Raw genomic sequence first — 21,979 nt, 5'->3', positions numbered from 1 at the left:
TCCACCCAACACCCCGAATGTCCCTTAGTGATTTCCGCATTATTGAAACCGCTCATGAGCCAGTTTCTGTTCTCAGCCTGAAACCTCTGAAGACTCTTCTCCCTCACCCACCCAGGAAGGCAGATGTCTCACCAGCTTCGGGCATGGTGGTCACCCACCTTGAGAGTGATTCTCAGTGCTGGGCAGGAGGGGAGAGGCCTGTCAGGATTGGGGCAGGAGGGTGCCATATGCAATTTGTAAGACCTCATCAAGGGAAGTACATCCCCAGTTCTTCTCCTGTCCGCATAGGAGAAGAGAATTATTATTTCAGGGATAGAGAGCAAATCCTGTTTTCTAGCTGTTGTGTGAAGAAGCACATCCAGGTTTCAGTCCTAAAATAGCCCCTCGGAGCTTGCACCTGGAGTCCCTTGGTCTTAACCTAGGATTTGATTAATTTGGTCATCTTCACCTTCTTTGTGCATTTCATGATTTTCTAAACACTTGTCAGAGCCCTCTGAACCTTCATCCCTTTCAGCTGAAATTCTCCCATTAAAAGCCCTCGTGGTCATTCTGTTTGGTGTGACTTTGTGATTACAGGTGGGCTTTATTAATAGAGTGCTTCTGATAATCCAAGGCAATTGTCTCATTATGAAATGTTATTTATTTTTTATGTTGTTTATTCTTGTCCACAGACCCAGAGGTTTTAAATGCTGGGAGCATGTTGTAAATGAAAACATAAATAATTTATTATAATTATGCTGAACTAAGGCCAGATTTTCTATTGGCTTAGTGATGCACATCAATGAGAAATGGGCTGAGATGTAAAATCTTATTTTCCCAAACTGATTATTTAAAATTAAAGTGTAAACAGTTAAAAATCTTAATTTTTTATAAATTCCTGCACCCTCATTTAGTAAAAGAAAGAAACCTGACCTGAAAGAATTTTAAAAATAATTTTCCTGTACCAAGCTATCTGGAGTAAATCCCTTGGATTACTGGTGAGTTTCTGCTAACACAGCATGAGAGTGTCTCTCAGGATTTGGCCATGGAAACCCCCAGGGTGACTGTCAGGTCCTGTGCCCTCCTTTGAAATGTAAGTGCTTTTAATTAGATAGAGCAACGGATATTCTTTGTTTCTATATTATTATATTATTATCATTCCATTGCCAGAACTCCCAGTCGCATTTAATTGCAAGGGAGGCTGGAAAATGTGGTTTAGCTATATTTTCAGGAAGAGAAGAAAGCAAGTTTCATTGAACACACAGCAGGCTCTGCTGTGGAATCAAACTCCACCTGTCCCCAAACGGATAGCCAATACTGCCCATTTTAGATTTCTTTATGTTTTCAATACTTAAATGCTGGGATAGCATTTATCCCAGCTCCTTTTCCTGCCAACCTGTTTCATCCTCACCAATTTGAAATGCCTCCTTTGACTCTTTGCTGAATTCCTGAATATACACGTTCTGAACAATATTCTCATTCATTGATTCCTGGGTCATAATCACATTGTTTTAATTACTGAGGTTTTATACTTTGTTTTGATAACACTATTTTTTGTTAATATTCTGAATCTTCTGGCATATTTATTTTTCCAGGTAAACTTTAGATTCAATTTATCAAATTTCCTTAAAAAAGGAAAAAACAAGCAAACAAAAAACTCTATAGAATCCCTCTATCATATATTATGAAAAATATATTCTACTGGAAAACGTTATACTATTAGAGAAAATAATCATTATTTGGCAATTGGTGTTTTCTGACTCCGGGGAAGTATGCTTTTGAACAAGCAAGCTTCCTATCAAACAGTGGCTAACAATGTTATCAGCAGGGCATTTATAAATGGCTTGATGTTTATAGTTCATATTTCAACTTCAACTCTGTTTGTTGCATTAGCAAAATGAAGCTCATTAAGCCTGATTCTTCTAGTCCGTCTCTCCACGCCTCTGAACCCACTAATGCTCAGCTTTGTCGTCTGGAAGTATGTCATCTTTCCTACATTACATTTGAAAGTTCAGCTCATTCCTAAACCTCCAGTCAAGGATATGAACTTGTTGCTTTCAGAGAGGCCACATCTGTGCACTGAGCCATTACGCCATCTGTTAAAATGGTCAGAGTTCATTTTATTGCCTCCTTTGTGGAAGGACTTGTACTGTAAAAGTGTGTGTTATTGAAAACATAATTTTCTTCATCATTATGCTTTCTTTCTAGCCAGATCATAACCTGCTAGAAATCTATTGAGCATAGAGTGAAAAGCTCTTCCGAATAGCTGTTCTCAAGAGATTAAATGATTGCCATCTCTGTCCCATTTCTTTTATCTCATAATCAAGTTCAAGATGACACTAGATATCTCAGCTGAACTGATTGTCTATTTGAGGTAGAAATGGCTTTATCTCCATTCATAAATCACACTGTTGAATGTAGGATCATTTTTCCCCCATTTACATTTATATGTGTTTATGGTTCTTTACAACTGTCCGCAGGGTTAAAGATTCAAACTACTTTTTAAAGGCTAAAAACGGCTAATGGAAGTTGGGTGACATTTTAAAATTTTCTATGTACAAAGGCATCGGTTGTATAATTAAGATCCAGCTTAGATTCATCAACATTTAGAGCTGTATTGAGTCTTAGCAATTATAGCCCAACCGTTCTCCTTGACAGCTGAGGAGCTTGAGGTTCACAGCAACCAAGACACTTGCCCAAGGTCACACAGCCTCGCTGAGATGAAAGCTCACTCTGGGGCCGTTTCTGGTGGACCACACTGCCTCCCTGCTGTATTCCCAGTAGTCCTATTGCTCAGATAAGGCACAGGGAAAGAATGGAAGATCTAGGGACCCAAAAATCCAGGAACCAGATTTTTTATGATCAGTTCAGAGATGTTCACTTTGGCTTTTGTTCTTTCTCCTTACGCTGTCTAATCTGTGCTATTTTCTTACATCACAATTTCTCTTCCAGAGACTCAAACTGAGAAAAAAGATCATGTCACTATTTATTAGCAGCTCTGCTAAAACACTTGGTAGAGAAAGAATATAAAACTGTCTGCTGGAAATGAGACCTCGGGCTGTATGTTGATTGTATTTATCCACGTGCCTATAAGTAGTCAATAATTAGGCATATTGAAATTACATTCTTTCCTCCTTTTAAATATTTCTAGCCTTAAATAAGACTCCTCATTTTAAAAACCTAGTAAATAGGAAAAAGTGAGTCATTATTTATGGTTAATTACTTTTGCCAGCTGTGACTGCATTTCACATCCATTTTCCTTTTTTTCTTGGACTGGGGAATCTATCCTGTCACTCTTTAGGGAAAAAACCATATTGGTCGCATCAACAGTCTCTTTTAGCACATAATCACAGTTAAGGCACTATAAACAGAGATTTTTGTTGGATACAGCACGAAAGTAATTTCTTTAGAATGCAGAATTGTGAAACATAATCCAGAATCTTGGGATAACACCTAAAGAGAAAATCTGAATTATTTTAGGGTTCCTTTCAAATGGAATAATCATTTCAAATATATTATATTTATTGATTGTCTATTCTATGTCTACCAAGTTCCAGATATTGCAAGGTTTAGAAAAGATTTCAGACAGGATGCCTGGTATGTCAGGATGCTTTTATTTGCAAGTAGCAGGAAGTCCATTTCAGACTGCCTTAAACAACCCAGGGAATGTATTGGGTCAGATGACTAAGAATTTCAACATAGAGCATGCTTCAGGCATGGTTTGATTAGGCTCCAGCTCACTCTGCTATTCTTCTGCCTCTTCCTCTTCCTGTGGAGTCTCCATTCTTAGGCTGATAATTGACGTTTAAAAACATGTTCATAAACTTTTGGATCAATGCATCGTTGGCTCATAGAACTGTGGAGATTGCATCCTTGTGGCAGGAAAAAGACTGTTGTCATACTAAGCCTCACCTCTGCATTCCAGCTGTCCAATGAAAGAGCTTCTACTTTTTCAACTCTCAGACAAAATTCCTAGGCTTCATTCTGGTTGGACCAACTCTTTACTGATCAATAAATAATGCCAGAGGAGGAATGCCATGTACTAATTGGCTTAAGCCATTCAATCCTTGAACCAGTTGCCATGGTAAAGAGGGTGGGATTATAGTGATTGGCTTGGGCCAATCAGATCTCACTCTAGAGCTTGGGGTGGGGATCTGTTCACCCAAATCACACAGGTCCTGCATAGCACAAAAGGTGTGCTATGAGGAAGAAACCAACCATGTCCACTGCATCTTTCATCTAGTAGGCTGAGCCCGGTCCTATTGAGGCCAGGGTTTTACCTGGCTTGTGTCGTTCTTTGTTCCTGGCCTGGTCTAGCCATCCCTTTATCCTTCACAGTTCATTCTAAATGTCCAACTCCACCACCTGCTCGTGGCCAGTCCATAGCTCTACCTCTGCATCCAAAAGGCAGAAGAACTCTTTTACATTCAGGAATATATTGTCCTCACACTGAAGGAACACTTAAAGCTAATACTACTACTTATTGTTGACAGACTATTATTAAATAAGACATGTATGTTGGACAGTGAAGGGAAGACTGCTGCTCTCTTTTTCCAATTAACTCTGGCATTTCAATTACCTGGAACTTCAAACTTCAGAGCTCTTCTTAAAGGCAATACAGTCATGAGTCGCTTAACAATGGGGATGTGTTCTGAGAAATGTGTCGTTTGGCGATTTCCTCATTGTGTGAACACCGTGGGGTGCACTTACACAAACCTAGATGGTATAGCCTAAACACACCTATGCTGTATGGTACTAATCTTATGGGACCACTGTCATATATCTGGTCCATTGTTGACCAAAATGTTATTATGCAGCACATGACTATTTAATTTGCGCTAAAAGTCATTTACCAGATAGAACACCACTGATGTATTTCAAGTAGTGAGATCCCTTTTACCTGAATGAGAATCTGATGTGACATGCAATTGCTGACAGCAATTTAAATGCCCTGGAAGAAGTGGATCTCTCAAAATAAACTTTCCACTGTGTCTTGGCCTGGGTTCTTCCTGATAGCAGAGCTTTAGACAAGGGCTTGCGTGTAGGTTGGTTGTTTGGGAAATAACCTCAGTGAGCAAGAGCAGAACAGAGAATGAGGGCAAGCCAACACAAGGGTCTGTTACCAAGTTTGTTACATTCATTAGCGACTGGTGCTTGATCCCACCAGAACCTCCAGTGAGCCGAGAGGACAACCTCAGAGTTGTCTATTTGAGGGAGAGAGAAGAGAGTGGTTAGCCACTCATGCCTGTTGCCTCACTGGTCAAGCCTATGGGGCATTGTCTTTTTTTTGTACTTCCAGATTGCGTGTCTGTGAGGGCCACACCCAGGTGTTAGAGCAGTCCCAGGCAGGCAGCAAGAGATGCTTGGTCAGGGTGCAACGGAGGGGCAGCACTCTCAGCCACAGCTGGAGTAAAAGTGGGAGGTGGGGCACAAAGGGAGTCCAACACACACTGAACTGCCAAAGTCGTGTAGGAGCCTGGAAAAGACCAGAAACCAGCTACATATCTCTTTTATCTTTCCTGTGTGTCTGAATGGCTTTTCTTAACACAGAACTTTAAAAAGGTAAAATTAATAAACACATTACCAACTGAATTGCTGTAGAACTCTGCAGGACTCTCATTAACGAAGAGCAAGCACGCCCGTGGAAGGAACCAGCAGGTTCCTCAGAAGAGAAAGCAGCTTGCGGGAGAAGCTGTCATCATCACATCTTCACTTGGCGGGTCCTCTCATCCCCAGCAGGGGCTCCTTGCTTGGAGGGTAATTTTTCTCTCGCTGTTCAGTCAATATGACAGCTTTGTCCCTAATGTAATGGCAGTTTTGGCTTCAGTTTAAATTATTTTGTAAAGAATCAAAGAGAAAGAGACTCCCTCTCCCTTTTTCCCCACCCCAAAAATTCCACGATGAAAACTTTTCTCATTTAAATCTTTGCCTCCACGTTACATTTCTCATTCATGTTTCAGGTGAATCAAATACGGCGTCAACTTTCAAAACCCTGTGTAACTATCACAGTTACTCAAAATAATGGCTGTCTGTCCGTGTGTTTGCTGGGAACACAGATATGCCTGTCACTCGCCCTGTTGCCACCACCAAGAGCTTGCTTCAGGAGTGGGGTCTTCTCTGGGCTAAATTCAAAACCTTAGTGTCTGCAAAGTGGAATGTTGAGGCGATTATCTGTGTAATCCATCCAAGAAACATGTGTGCCTCATCTGCCCCTGAAATTACTTTTTTTTAAAAAAAGTCTTTAAAAGCAATTGTTTTAGTAGGTAGAGATTAACCTGGAATGTTCCAAAGAATTGCCTCCAACTATGGTTCCTCTAGCTCAGTGGTTGTCAACCAGGGATGGTTTTGTTCCCCAGGGGACGCTTGGCAATAGCTGGAGACATTTTTGGCTGTCACAACTGTGGAGGGAGGGAGACGGTGCCACTGATAGCTAGAGGGTAGAGGCCAGGGATGGTGTTCAACATGCTACAGTGCACAGGACAGCCCCACTGAACAAAGAATGATCCAACCCAGAATGGCAACAGTGCTGAGGTTGAGAAGCCTCGCTCTGGCTGCTGAGGATTTATACATGGTGAAATAAGGCCACCTGTTTAGAAAATTTGGACTAAAAGAAAGAAAATATTCTTTCAGTTGAAAAAGATATCAATAACCTTAAAGAATATTTTAAGACAAAATAACCCATAATACAAGTGTCTCTTCAGCATATAATCTTCAACTTCTGCTCAAATGAATACAGATGTTTATGAGATTGCTAATATAATGTATACACTAGTTGTATTCTTGTTTCCACTTAAAAATGTCACTTTTATAGTCTTTATATCATTTTAATAGAGAATATTCCATTGTTTCAGTGTAATGAAATGAAACCCTCTTTGTTTCTTTCCTCCTTTTTTTTTTTTTTAAGTAACTTGGACAGAAGTGCATACTCCAGTCTGAACTGTGGCTGTGGAGCCCGGGCCAAGGGGCACTCTTGAATTGTTTTACAACCAAAACGATTTTCCAAGAAGTAGCTACTTTCAAAACATTGCAAGAAATTGTTAGGATGCAAATATTTTTGTAGAGAAACATTTACCACTTGTGAGAAACATTCACTACTTACATATTTTTTAAATTAAGAAAACGACCACCTCTGTTTCTCTTTAGAAAAAGTTAGAGCAATACTGTGGCCTAGCTTAACCAAAGATTCAGAGGGTGAAAGCCTGGCTCCTTCAAGGTGGCGACCACTTGGCCTCTGGGTCACAGGGGCACATCCAGTCGTGGGAGATACCTAGTCTGTTGAAGTCCACACAGCATCACAAAAAGGAGAGAACAGAGTCGTTTTTAACAAATCAGGATGTAAAAGACAAATGCTGAAGCTCATGCTGTTGAGAGTAATTATAACCACTTATATGATGAGTCAGAGAATGTTTGTATTTTAACGGATGTGAAAACTGTCGGAACTCAGCTGGATGGGCTGAGTCTGGTCCTGCCTGAAATTCTCAATGCATCCCAGTGTCAACCTGGGTCTTCCTGCACTTCAAAGCCCAGATAGCATTGCCTGAAACCCCCATTCCACACTCTGTGGAACTTTAAAGCACTTCCCAAGATTTTGGCAAATTTCTGGAAGGCTTCCAGAGTTCTCATTTCTCTGAATTAATTCAGTTGATGGATCATCTTACCATTCCCCACTATTTTTCTCACTCTCTCCTGCACCTGCTCAGATGGAACTCAACTCCTAACTCAATCTTCAGCCCCCAACTCAACACAGACACCCTCAAATGCACCATAGAGCATGTGCCTGTTGCACCCCGTAGTAAAGATGGGGGAGAGGTTATATCAAGCAATACAAGCGACTTTGAAGCACACAGTAGACATAGCAGTTAATCAAAGGACTTTTGATCACTACACCACTGGGGACTTTTCCACGGGCCACTTCTCCTCGCATAGCATCCCAGCCTCCCTGCCTCTCAGTAGTCCCTTCTTCCTGCACCCTCTCTTATCTTACTTACCATCCCCTTCCACCCAGATGGTTCTAAATTGTCATACTGAGTTACACAGAAAAATTCAGCTCTCTTGGGTCCCTCCACCCCAAATCAATTCCATATCTTCCTTTTGCATCTCAAAAACCACCAAACCAAAAAGGCTTTAATTTAACTAGATCTACATTTTTGAAAGCACTTGTTGTTAACAGCAATTTATTTTACTCTCATACATCTGTATGAGCTTTGTTCATTCCTTTGAAAAGCCCATTCTGAAATACAAGCCTGTATGTGTATATGTATAGTTCTATCCACGTGTCTGGTTAAAGAGCAGCTACTTAACTGGGTTGAAGTGCTTGAGCTCCGACTGTAAGGTAGGTTAGACTCAGACGTGTCCAGTGTCTGCCTTGGTTTCCAGTTTCCTGCTCTTTATCTCTAAATTGTTCAGCCTCACACTCAAGGGGTTCCTTTTACCCATGTTCTACTCTGCAGCCTCACTTTCCTAAGTTCATCTGTTTCTTGATCTCTCTTGTACCTGGTCTGTGTTTACAAAAAACTCTTGGGCATGGAGGCCATAAGTGACCGTTATGTGTGGGTCCCTGAGTGATGGTTCCTAGGTATCTTCTTCAGTGTGTATTGTTTCTCTGGCTAGTTTTCAAACTCCAAAAAAACAGTGATGATACACTCTCTTTCTTTAATCTCCCAGTACCTCCTGGGAGGCAGTAGATATTCATAATGTTGTCAGCTATTTCCCCAGATTCATTTATTTCACAAATTCATTCACTCTGCAGACATTCATGGCCTGCTATGGGCTAAGAGGTGGGGACAGAGGAGCAAACAAGAGAAAGTTCTTGCCCTCATTGAGTTTATTTCTAGTTGGAGTGAGGGATCGTGGAATATTTTAGTGCTGAATGTGTGTTGGTGACACCGAAACAGCATACTCTAGTTTCAGAACCAGAGTAAACTCCTTTTAGGGTTAAATGCTGTCAACAGAAACAACGAAACTTTTTATCTAACGTTTTCTTCATCTTCTCAACACACCATTTATTCTACCCACCAGCCATGTCTGCTCTTTAATCACTCGGTGATTTGAGTGTGGGCGCTGTGAAAACTTCCTTCTTCGGAATAATTCCATATTCAATGAAAAACAGTATTTGTAGCTTTTAAAATTATAGCTCTGAAATGTGAATTTCTTCTTTACTCAGATTGAGATGACCAAATCTGCTCATATATATATTATGAGGAAGAAAAATTGGAAGACAGAGTATTTTAACATGTCTCATTTTAAATATAAACAGGACGTTCCTCCATTTATTATGTGAATAAAATGCCACTCCAAACCTTACGAATGAGTGTTTCCATTTTAATGCCTCTTGCTTTTACTGTGCCCATTTTATGACACGAAGCTTTGGCGAAGAGAGCAAGAAAAGTGAGAAGTTAATGCAGGTACAATGAAGGTTATTTCTTGAGAAAATCAGGCAAAAGGATTTCCTTTTCTGCGAGCATTCAACATCTCAATAAGTGAAGAATCATACCAAAAAAAAAGTATCAGAAGCAGTAGCTAAACATTATCTTCAAACACTAAAAATAGCATCTAAATGTTACTTTTCTAGGCTGTCCTCTTAACTCACCCTCTGAGATTTATAGTTCAACCAATACCAGTTCAGAGTGGGAAGAAAAAAGGCCATTCATCTAATCCAGTTCCTTGGGAAAAAGTACTTAGGCAATATTAAGAATCTTCAATTATCTAATTTAATAAAAGGGATGATTTATATTCTGTAGTCGGTAACATGTGATACTGATTATTTCTAATCCCTTAGAAGAGATCTGGCATTCTGCTTTCGGTCCTGTATGGCATGAAATCGTCATGTATATTTTACCAAAAGAAGTAACAAGAATAATGGCCCCTGCAGTCTGCAATCATTTTATGTTAACACCCTGCAACATGGTTTTGCCCTGGGGCAGAGAAGTAGGGATTTTCTCTACTTCAAAAGAATGAAAAATTATCATCACTCTATCCAGAACCATTACAGACTTCAGAGACTTTGGCATGAAATATGCAGAAAGTTTATTTTAGAATTCAATATTTTAAAAGCCTGCTTTAAAACTATTACAGTGATTAGTAGTTCTGTTACTTGGGCCAGTCTTTGCTTTAAAAAGCCCTATGTCATTGTTGATACCATTTGTTGTTTCAACAAAATATAATTTGCATCAACCACAGAAGCTCCATATAAGGCATGTAATGCATTGTTTTAGAATGTCCCCCAAAGAGGAATTGTGACCACTACTCCTCAGTTATCCTTGCAAACACTTTTTAAATAAACATTACTTTTACTGTAATGGTTGAATGTGTGCTTATGCCTTAATTTTGCCCTTCTGATGTGAGTCATCTTACCCATGTGCAGTCGGTGCTTTTCTCTGCTCCCTGTTCAGGGAGCATTGCCCCCATCTCAGAGAGTCTACGGACACACAGGGACAACACAGCTGAGGTCACCCTCAGCTAACCAGCCAGAGGCTCATATCTTCACTCTTCATAGGAATCAGAAAAGCTTATCGGGTGTTTGTGGGGATTTAACAGAGCTTCTGAGGCCGTGAATGAAACCAGTGAAAACTTCTGTAGCTGGAATTGGCCATGTGGGAATTATAATACAACCAGTTCTCTCTGAATATCCTCTTTATGTAGGGAGGCAATGGCAACAGAGTGTAGAGCCCTGGTTTTGGAATTCAATGATCCTAATTTGAGTTCCAAGCCTGCTGCTTAGCGGTAGCACCATCTTGTAAAACTGCTGAACATCTTTCAGCTCAATGTCCTGTCTGTAGAATGCACAGCCTCAGTGCACAGGTTCAGTGAGACAAGGAATGTAAAGGCAGTGTGATGCAGGATGTTAATCATTGTTCCTATCATTATTATTTATTCCCAAATCATTTTTCTTATCTCTGTTTGTTTATTCCACATTTCTGTTATGTAATGCATATGGATTTATTGATATATTATGTAAAGAATTTGTAGGATGACTAGGAAAACTGTCATTCCTGCTTTTCTTATATAACCTGTATATTTGTCTTCATTCCTTTAAATGTGTTGGGCATATTATTTTTTGTAGGTTTTAATAAATACTTTTTCCTTTCTTTTCCGCCTTAGGTATTATCAATGGAAGAAAAAAGTAAGCATCAACTTTAGCCTTCAAGTAGATGAAATAAGTGTCTCTCACATGTAGACATGCAAAGAAATAAAGATTCTCATGTGCTCTTGATGCATAAGTGCTGACGAAAATAACTTGTATATAACTTTTTGTTTCATTTTCCAGGGAAGTGGATCAAGACTCAGATGATCTCGTGAGCTATAAAGACTTCGAATATGCCATGAACTATGGACAAAATGAAGCCTAACTATTGTGAGCTGCTTTTGGTACCTTCTGCGGGAGACGAATAGATTATTTTGTATTGAAATGTCGAACTCCACTCTGCTAATGATGTAATGCTACATACTTAATTAAACTCTTCATCATGGTTTCCAGCTTCTAAGTGCTTACATCTCAGAATCCTAGAGGTGGTCATTACAAGTTGTCTCCTTCCATGTGGCTAGCAGCCCTGAGTCTGGCTGCTGCTGGCACTGCCACTGGGTTGCTTTCCAAACCCTCCTCTTCACTCTCAACCTCCCACTCCCACCCCACACTGCAGGCCATGGTGCTCCACTCATTTGCTAAGTCCTCACCACCCCACGCACAGGCTCCCTGATTCTCATCATATCCTGATGTCAGGAGAGGAGTCACTTTTTCCTGCCAATGGTGCCAGTTTCCTTCATGCATTCATCTTTGGTTGACTAAATAATAGCACCCATATGTACTGAGTGCTTACTACGTCCCAAGCAACGAGAAAGGTGTTGGGAAAACAAAAACTTAAGACTTCTCTAAGATAACGTAGCCATAGTCAAGATCATCATCACAAAATGGCACAGCCACAAACTGGCCGTGCAAGACAGAGAATCCAGATTGGGCTGACACAAGTAAGTCTTCTCCAGCTCTATACAGAGAAAGAACAGTGCAGTAAGGATATTGGGGGCAAAAGACTTATTTGCAGATCCCTTTAGGACGGCCTGGGCCTGGGGTTCCTGCAGGAGAGCAGCAAGCCCTGGGCTGCCCAGCTGCCATCTGCCATGCCCACTCTGGTTCTGGGCCATCTGCCCTGCACCAAGAGCCTTAGTCATCTGTGTTCACATTCTCCATGCTCTGCCCATCCACCCCTGGGGCTTGGTGACTGCAGTACTGGAACAAAAACCATGATTCTGGGCATTCAGCATTTATTTTAAATAAATACTGGTATCAATACTAATATTTTATAAGTACTCAGAATTCATAACATTAACAACATTAGGAATACATCTAATATAATTCGAATTTTAAAAGTGTTAAACATTTAAAGGTTACGTAAAAATGTAAATTTGTAAAGTAGAAACATTAAACAGCAACATTTTTTTTTTCCTGAAGGAGATTCGCCCTGAGCCAACATTAGTTCCAGCCTTCCTCTATTTGTGTGTGGGTCGCCGCCACAGCATAGCCGCCAATGAGTGGTGTGGGTACGCTCCCAGGAACCAAACCTGGGCTGCTGAAGCAGAGTACACCAAACTTAACCACTAGGCCACAGGGCCAGCCCCAATAAGCATCATTTTTAACACAAATTATTAGCAGATAAACTTAAAGTCTTAAACTATCACAAATCAGAGGAACTTGAGACATAACAACTAAATGTAATTTGATATTCTGGATGGGATCTTGGAAAATGAAAAGGTAGGTAAACACTATAGAAGTATGGACTTAATAATACTGTGTCAATACTGGTTCATTCATTGTGACAAATGTACCATTCTCATATAAAATGTTCATCATAGGGGAGACTGGCTGGGGAGAATATGGGAGCTCTGTACTATCGTCATAATTTTTCTGTAAATTTAAAACTATTCCAAAATAAGAAATTTGTTAAAAAAATAGTCTTATTCAAAAATTAGCAAACTAAACATTATCTAAAATGAAGAAACTTTTAAAGTTGTTAAGAAGTACAAGTGAAATATTATTTCAAAAACAAAGTGGATCAATGATAGCATTGAGTATTGTGTGTGTTTTAGGACAAATTGTTCTAACTGATGAAAAGCCCTTTCTGACTTTGGGTAGTTTTTTTCAGCAAGTACTTTCATCATAAATTGAATAGTTGAGTCCTCAATCCTCATCTCAATACATAAGTGATACAGATTTTAGATTTTTAAAATATCAAAGTTAGAGTAATCCACCAACAAAGTGCCAGAATTTTAGTAATTGCCAGAATATCAAAAACTCACATTGTGATCACGTTTTGGACCTCATTTCTCCCTGGAAACATGACAAGAGAAAGGGAGGGGTCACTTCCTCCAGTGGATGTATTAGGCAGGAGGCCAGGCTGGGAACAGCTATTGGGCAACTCTCTTGACCCTGGATAGTCCAGGCTTTTTTCCATCTCAATGCCGGAAACCTGCCCAAACTAGCTTAGACGGAAAGGGAATCTACTAGAAAATGGTGGGCTAGCTTATGGAATCTAACAAAGGGAGGGCAGTGGTGCAGCTGGATTTCCACGAGAACTAGAACCAGCAACATAAGCACCTCCAGACTCTGCCTCTGTCCCATAGTCACCGTCAGCCTTTCACCGTTCTGAAACGGAACTGGCCCATGATCTGTCCAATTACAGGTCCAAAGACCTTAGAAAGAGGCTCTATTTGGCCCCTGGATCAGTTAACTCTGGTTCACCCTGAGGATATAGATAGGGTCACTGGGCACTCACCCAGATGTCTTAAGAACTGGTCGTAGGGAGGGGAAGTTGATAATAGCTGGGCAGCCATTCCATTTTCTTTCTTAGAAGAAAACAGTATGGCTGGGACCTAGTCAAGGAGGGAGGGCACCCCTAGGATTTGCTGCTTAGGAGGGCCCAGGCTCTCAGAATGCAGACCAAAAAGAAAGAGGGGAGATGAGAAGCTGCTCATGTCACCTTCCCCTCCTTATCACATCCCTAGGCACAGTCCAAATCCTCATCCTGTAAGCTTTTCCCCTAGCTTCTCACTTCTAGGTCCCAGTCCCTACCCTCATCCCCAAGCCACGTGATACCGTCTGTGCAGTGTGACCTTGTTGGTTCTTCCTCAGTTGCATGGCCTAATGGTGGGTACCTATGCAAGTTGATCAAGTCAGTCTCTTCCCTTGGAAGACATCAAGAGTGAGTGTGAGTGAGACATAGCAGTGCGCCTCTGAGTGGCTGAGTGAGTGGATATGACTCAGGAGCGAGTGGCAGACATGTTTTCCACCACAGGTCTTGGAAAACCCAGGCAGGTGGTTTGCAATGAGAGCAGAAAATGAAATAGACACCGAGAGGGAAACAAGAAAGGAGCTAGAGAAACCCTATGGTGCTTGATTTCTGGTTAAAGCTTACGTGCAAGGCCCAGCCATAACCCTTTGGGTCCTATGAGGTAACCCAGTATCCTTCCAATAAATCTTTCTGCTCAGGCCAGCTGGAATTGCTTTCTGTTATTTGAAACCAAGAGAACACTAACTGTTGCAAGCATAGAGCCAAGGACAGAGTCCTAAGTAACATCAACATTTATTGGGGCAGCAGAAAAAAGAGTCTCCTAAAAAGACTGAGAAGAAATAGTTCAAGATGGAAGAGGGAGCTGTTACCACTTCTCTTTCCAATACCCCTGCCTCTACTTGACCTCTCAGTATATCAGCTCCAGTCTTCCCCTGTGGCAACAGCTCTCAAAGAGATCACCAGTGATCTACTGATGACCAAACCCACCAGCCCCTCTCAGACCTCACCACACTTTTCGCTTCTCCTGGGTCCTCTCTTTAAAAGCCTCCATGACATTGCTCTCTCATGGTATTTCTGTGCCCATTTCCCTCACTGTCTTTCCCTGTTTCCTCTCCTACAACCATCCTCTAAGTGTTAGTATTCTCCAAGGTTCTGTAATTGGCCAATCTTCTGGATCAACACATTCTCCAAGGATGATTTCACCCACTCCCAAGACTTCAGCTGTCCCCTTTATGGGTGTGACTCCACTAATCTTTATGTCTAGTCTCGACCTTTGCTCAACCCAGACCTGTGTTTTCATTTGGCTGTTGGACATTTCCACCTCAATACAAACTCACTGAAAAGAAGTCAGCCTCACTGTTTCCTCTAAGTTTTCAAATTGGTTCCTCATTCCGTGTTTTCTATTTCTGTTAATGGCAACCCCCCCCCCCGCCCCACCCCGCCAAGCTGTCATCCAAGCCAGCTGCCTCAGAAATCTTTTCAGATGTCTCCCATCTTCCTTCACTCTGACATTCAGTCAGTCACTGAATCCTTTTCAGTCTGCGTCTGCAAAAACTTTCATGACATTTTCTTCCATCCCATCAGAATCTCCCTGCCCGTGTTCTTGTTCCTGCTACCATCCTTTCATCAGCCATTTGTTCTTTTACTCGTTCATATAAAGATGAGTAAAGGATGTGTGGATAAGTGAGACACAGACCCTGGCTGTCAAGAAATTTAGTCTAGCATGTCAATTATCTTCCCAAAACACAGACAAAGATTATTCTCTGTTCAATAGTTTTTGGTAGGCACCTTTTCTATTGGATAATGTCTAAACTCTTAATATGCCATTCAAAGCTCTCTATAATCTGGTCTCGACTGATATGTTCAGCCTCATCTTTCACAACTGCCTCTACCATACCGTCCCACAGCCAGGTAACTCACACATACACAGAGTCCCTTAGCCTAAAAACACGAAAACGGCAACTAGATCTTTGCCCCAAATACAAAAGTAACAGATAACCTTCGAATTCATAGCTGATGAGATATTAGGAAAACGCAACCATAGAATAATCAAATTCAGGTAAAAAATATACTGGACCACCTTCGTCCTAATGAGTATTTTTCTCCTCACAGTTTTCACCTGGGAAGGGGTGAGAGGGACTCATTATGCTAAGAACTTTGTATTTATTTTATTTTATTCTTGAAAGTTTATTAAGATAGATATTAGCCATCCTCTTTTATAAATGAGGGAACAGTCTCAGAGAGTCTAAGTGGCTTGGCTCAGGCCAAGTGATGGGGATGGGTGGAGGGTGTCAGGGTGATGACTCTAACCTGTGAGTCTAACTAAACACGAATACCTTTCTGTTACGCTACATCGCCTCCCCTGGGAAAATCCTCTACGCTGTTGGTCCATATTCTATGGTTACACTTTGTTTTTGACCCAAAATGAGTTTATCCAGGTTCACTGGCCAACCCACGTCAAGCATCTAGCATTAGTAGGTATTAAATATTAATTCCCATCTTATACATCACCAAGCTTAACCCAAATTCCATTAGGTTATTAATCAAACCCACTTTCAAAAGACAAAGATTTGCCACCAGAGACAACATCTTTTTTTTTTTTTTTAAGATTTTATTTTTCCTTTTTCTCCCCAAAGTCCCCCGGAACATAGTTGTATATTTTTAGTTGTGGGTCCTTCTAGTTGTGGCATGTGGGACGCCGCCTCAGCATGGCTTGATGAGCAGTGCCATGTCTGCGCCCAGGATCCAAACCGGTGAATCTCTGGGCTGCCGAAGCAGAGCACGCGAACTTAACCACTTGGCCATGGGGCCGGCCTCCAGACAATATCTTTTTAAATGTGCTGCAAATTCTAAAGGCAATTTTCAAAGAGGAGTTCTAGAAATGCTCTGAACAATGGAAGTGTGTTTTTGAAACAGACGTGCCTTCTCATTGGGCAACACTCACTTACGTGTGTAAATTCTAAACTGTGTGTTGCACCAATCATGCTCCTTGGTGTTCACACTTCACTTATGGAATTGTAATTTAGGATTAATAAAAATAAACTGTTGGTTACTTTCCTTTTTATTAGCTTGTAACTTTTGAGAAATCCATTTAGAAATGCAGAATTAGTTAGAACACACGCAAATTGAAACTTAATGGCATTAGGCATAGCAGCTCTGGAAGTGACCTTTCTTACAAAACAAATTTAAATTGGCTTAGCCACATAGATTGAAAAGTGGCTTAAAACAATTTAACATAATAAAATATGGAGGACTCAATCTAAATTTCTCTTGAATTCTAAATTAGTAAAGTACTCAGGAATGTAAATTAAAAAGAACATTATTCTAACTTCACAGAAAATGCAAGCTAATTTATATGAAAACATAAACATACTCGGAATCTTATAGTTTACTGATCCTTGAAGAAAACTTCAAAGGAGTGCAAAACAGTTAAGTTTGCTATAGTATGTGACTTTAGGAGAAAAGATTTCAATAATATTGAATTTATAGAAAAATTGTACCAAAGGTCTGGAAATACAGCACAAACATTATCATCATCACAGTCACTGTAAAGTAGAAGCCAGATTTGGTCTTCTTCTTCCTTTTAAAGAAGGAAGCCAACCTTGATTTTAAATTACATTCTAAGGTCAAATATGGCAGAAATAGTGCTGGGGTCAGTTTCTTTATCAGGCTTTCCCTACTGCTGCTTGTATTGAACTGTTCACGGGATGAGGTTTGCTCATTTGTCTTTCTCTCTCTTTTTTTTTTGTTTTTGTTTTTTGCCTTTTTCCTTCCCTTTCTCTCTTCCTTCTCTCTTTCCTTCCTCCATTTCTGCTATCCTTCTCACATCCATAAACAGCATTACATACATTGGGCCATCCGGGGTTTAATCCAACCTGCTTTTTCACTGACAGCCAAACTTGCATCAACAGATTCCCCCCTTATTATAATAGAAACCAACATTCTAGGATACCGTATGTCTTTCATCAAATGTGGAAACTTCTTGGCCATTATCTCTTCAGATACTTCTTTTACCACATTCTTGGAGTCCTCTCAGACTCCAATTATACTTATGTTATACTGATGATATTCTCTCATATGTCTCCCGTTCTCTGTCCTCCTCCTACCTTTCTTACTTTCACTTACAGTTCAGTAATTGCTACTCTCATTCATTGCTGGTGGGAATGGAGAATGGTACAGCCACTTTGGAAGACAGTTTGCCAGTTTCTTACAAACCTAAACATAATCTTACCACATGATCCAGCAATCATGCTCCTACATATTTCCTCAACTGATTTGAAACTTCCCTTCACACAAAAATTTGCACAAGGATGTTTCTAGCAGTTTAATTCATAATCACAAAAAACTGGAAGCAACCTGAAGAAGCCCTTCAGGAGGTGAGTGGATAAACAAAATATGGTACGACCATACAATGGAATTATTACCCAGGGATAGAAAGAAATGAGCTATCAAGCCACAAAAAGACATGGATGAATCTTCAATGTATATCGCTAAGTGAAAGAAGCCAAACCCTGAAAAGGCTACATGCTATATGCTATCAATATGACATTCTGGCAAAAGCAAAATTATAGTGATGACTAAAAGAGCAGTGATTATCAGGTTTTTTAGTGGGGGAGAGTTGAATAGGTGAAGCAAAGGGAATTTTTTTTAGAGCAGTAAAATATATAAGATGAGGCTGGAGCATCTTGTAGCACCATAAAGTGAGGAAGTGCTCAAAAAAAAAAAAAAACCCACACAAAAACAAACAAAACCCCTACACTGATCAGGCATATGTCAAAAGGCCACAAGAACCAACCAAAAGTGCTCCCAGTGGCCCAAGCTGGGAAAAATTTTAGCAAAGAGATAAAGTAGTATTGGATTATAACCCAAAGCATAATATAAATACCCATGAATCCACGCTAGTTGAATAAATAAGTGGAAGAGTAGAGACAAATGTCCCCTGCAGAAGAATTCCAAATAATTTAGGCAGGTCCTCTGCCCTCAAAGAGAGGGAGCCCCTCTCCACTCCTGCAGTGTGGACCGCATGTAGTGACCTTCTTCCAAAGGCAACGGAATGGAAGGAGGCCACAGAGTGAAAGTGGAGAAACCTGGCAGTCACTACCTTAGCCAGGCGATCAAGGTCAACATTAATAATGATAAGTCATGTTGATACTAAGTACTTTTGATGTGATGAAAATGACACTTTGTCTCTCTGTTTCCCCCCAAAACCCCAACGCCAGTCTACTCATGAGAAAAACATGAGACAAATCCCGATTCAGAGACATTCTACAAAAATACCCGACCAGTACTCCTCAAAACCATCGAGGTCATCAGAAACAAGGAATGCCTGAGAAACTGGCACAGCCAAGAAGAACGTAAGGAGACAAGAAAACTAAATGTAATGTGATAGCTGGGCTGGGATCTGGAAACAGGAAAAAGGCGTTAGTTAAAAACCCAGGAAATCTGAATAGAGTATAGACTTTAGTTAATAATAATGTATTGATATTCTGTTACTAATTATAACAAATGTACCATACTAACATAAGATGTTAATAATAGGGGAAACTGGGCGTGAGGTATATGGGAACTCTGTATTATCTTCACAATTTTTCTGCAAATCTAAAGCTGTTCTAAAATAAAAATTTTATTTTTTTTTAAATTTCAGATCTTACTGTAATGGTGGAAATCATATCCCTTGCCACTCTTTAAATTTATAATAAAAGTTTAGATGTCAGTTAAAGATATGTAAAGGTGGGGGGGCCGGACTGGTGGCACAGCAGTTCATGTGCTCCGCTTCGGCGGCCTGGGGTTCCTGGATGTGGATCCCAGGTGTGGACTTATGCACCACTTATCAAGCCATGCTGTGGTAGGCATCCCACATATAAAGTAGAGGAAGATGGGCACGGATGTTAGCTCAGGGCCAATCTTCCTTGACAAATAAAGAAGAGGATTGGCAGCAGATGTTAGCTCTGGTCTAATCTTCCTCAAAAAAAAAAAATATATATATATGCAAAGGCAGCACATAGCTTTTCAAAACAATGTTATGGGACTCTCTGAACTCTCATGGGTGCCCCACTGGGGTCAGCCTTTGGCATAGGAAGTATGTTCACAGCCTTTTATATGATTTGGGTGGTTTCTGACAAAGAAGAGACCTCATATATTTTAAAGCCCCTGCTTTTGAATTGCATTTGGAGCACCTTCAAAAAACCGAGACAAAAGTCCCCAGCTTTTCTATTATATCGCTTTCAATATCCATTTCAAGGAAAAATCCCTTAGCTTTGGATCTATTGAAAAGAAAGCCCTTTCTGTTTCTTTTGAACTTCACAATTCCTCCCAGCACTGAGAACTATAAGGTGCCGTCCACCTGCAGGTGTGCTTCCTAGCTTCTTCTCGTGTCCAGTTCAGGTCTGTTGACACAGTGAAGACATGGAAGCAAGCTTCGTGTCCATTGATGGATGAATGGATAAAGAAAATGTGATCTATTTATATATAAAATGGAATATTATTCAGTCATAAAAAAGAAGGAAATCCTGCCATTTGTGACAACATGGATGGATTTTGAGGGTGTTATGCTAAGTACAATAAACCAGACAGAGAAAGACAAATACTGTATAATATCACCTATATGTGGAATCTAAAAAAGCCAAATTCATAGAAACAGAGAGAGGAATGGTGGTTCCCAGGTGCTGAGGGGGTGGGGAAAATGGGGAAATGCTGGTCAAAGGGTACATATTTCCAGTTATAAAATGAATAATGTGTGGGGATCTAAGGTACAGCATGGTGACTATAGTAAACAATACTGTATTGTATACTTGAACATTGCTAAGAGGGGCTGGCCTCATGGCCGAGTGGTTAAGTTTGTGCGCTCTGCTTCAGCAGCCTGGGGCTCACCAGTTTGGATCCTGGGCGCAGACCCATGCACCACTCATCAAGCCATGCTGTGGTGGCATCCCACACAGAAGAACTAGAATGACCTACAACTAGGCTATACAACTATGTACTGGGGCTTTCGGGAGAGAGGGGAGAAAAGAGGAAGATTGGCAACAAGTGTTAGTTAGCTCAGGGCCAGTCTTTCAAAAAGAAAAAGAAAGTCGCTAAGAGAGCAGATCTTGTGTTCGCACCACAATAAAAAAAAAAGTAATTATGTGATGTGGTGGAGGCATTAACTAACCTTATTGTAGTAATCGTTTTGCAATATATAGGTCTATCAAATCATCACGTTGTGTACCTTAAAGTTACACAATGTTATAAGTCAATATAATATATTATATTATAGTGTAATTGACGTATTGACAATGGTATCTCGATAAAGCTGGGAGAAAAGGCCTGCTCGGGATGGAGGACAGCAGCAGACCGTGACTGACTGTGCTCTCTGTAGTGGTGGTGGCTCAGCCTCAGCTTGGCACAGCCTCACAGCCCTGGAAGCCAGCATGGTCACTGTGAGATCGCGCAGGGACAAGCTTGGTTTTACAAAGTTTACATTTTATTCACTAAAATTGTAATGGCATCTTAGTCTGTTTGGGCTGCTGTAACAAACATGCCATAGACTGGGTGGCTTACAGACAGCAAACATTGATTGCTCACAGTTGTGGAGGCTTAAAGTCTGAGATCATGGCACTGGGAGATGGGTGTCTGGTGGGAGCCTGCTTCCTCATGGACACCCATTTTCTCATTCTAACCTCACATGGCAGAAGAGTGAGGGAGCCTTCTATTTATAAAGGCACTAATCTCATTCATGAAGCCTCCGCCCCTATGATCTAATCACCTCCCAAACGCCCCACCTTCTGATATCATCACCTTGGAAGTTTGGATTTCAACATATGAATTTTAAGGGGAACACAAACAATCAGACCACAGCAAATGGTAAAAAGTCTAGTTCTTCTGTAAGCTTTCATTTTATATACAGATATTCTATTTGTAAATCTGGAATTGTTTTTTTTTTTTTTTTTTTTTGGTGAGGAAGATTGTCCCTGAGCTAACAGCTGTGCCAGTCTTCCTCTGTTTGTATGTAGGATGCCTCCACAGCATGGCTTGATGAGCAGTGTGCAGGTGCATGCCGGGGATCCAAACCTGCAAACCCCAGGCTGCCAAATCAGGGTGCATGAGCTTAACCACTACACCACCGGGCTGGCTCCTATAAATCCATAAATTTTTAAAGAAGAGAAGAATTTTTTTTAAGATTTTATTTTTCTCTTTTCTCCCTAAAGCCCCCCAGTATATAGCTGTGCATTTTTAGTTGT

General features: G+C 40.6%; 1 protein-coding gene across 4 annotated transcripts in view; it reads left to right on the top strand.

The window, feature by feature from the left end:
* Positions 1-11,450, top strand: part of EFCAB11 (EF-hand calcium binding domain 11) — a 131,757-nt gene extending 120,307 nt beyond the window's left edge. For 2 of the 4 annotated variants that reach the window (XM_044774196.2, XM_070514185.1), the window contains exons 6-7: positions 11,080-11,101; positions 11,246-11,450. In XM_044774196.2, coding sequence (XP_044630131.1) covers positions 11,080-11,101; positions 11,246-11,269 — 46 coding nt within the window. In that variant the 3' untranslated portion in view covers positions 11,270-11,450. The remainder of the gene's footprint in view (positions 1-11,079; positions 11,102-11,245) is intronic. The other 2 variants (XM_044774194.2, XM_014832136.3) reach the window with 1 other exon arrangement.
* Positions 11,451-21,979: the final 10,529 nt, after the last annotated feature.

Source organism: Equus asinus, chromosome 7, assembly GCF_041296235.1.
Source record: "Equus asinus isolate D_3611 breed Donkey chromosome 7, EquAss-T2T_v2, whole genome shotgun sequence".
Taxonomy (NCBI): Eukaryota; Metazoa; Chordata; class Mammalia; order Perissodactyla; family Equidae; genus Equus; species Equus asinus.
Note: the sequence above shows the minus strand (reverse complement) of the source record. Positions and strands in the feature narration are given on the sequence as shown.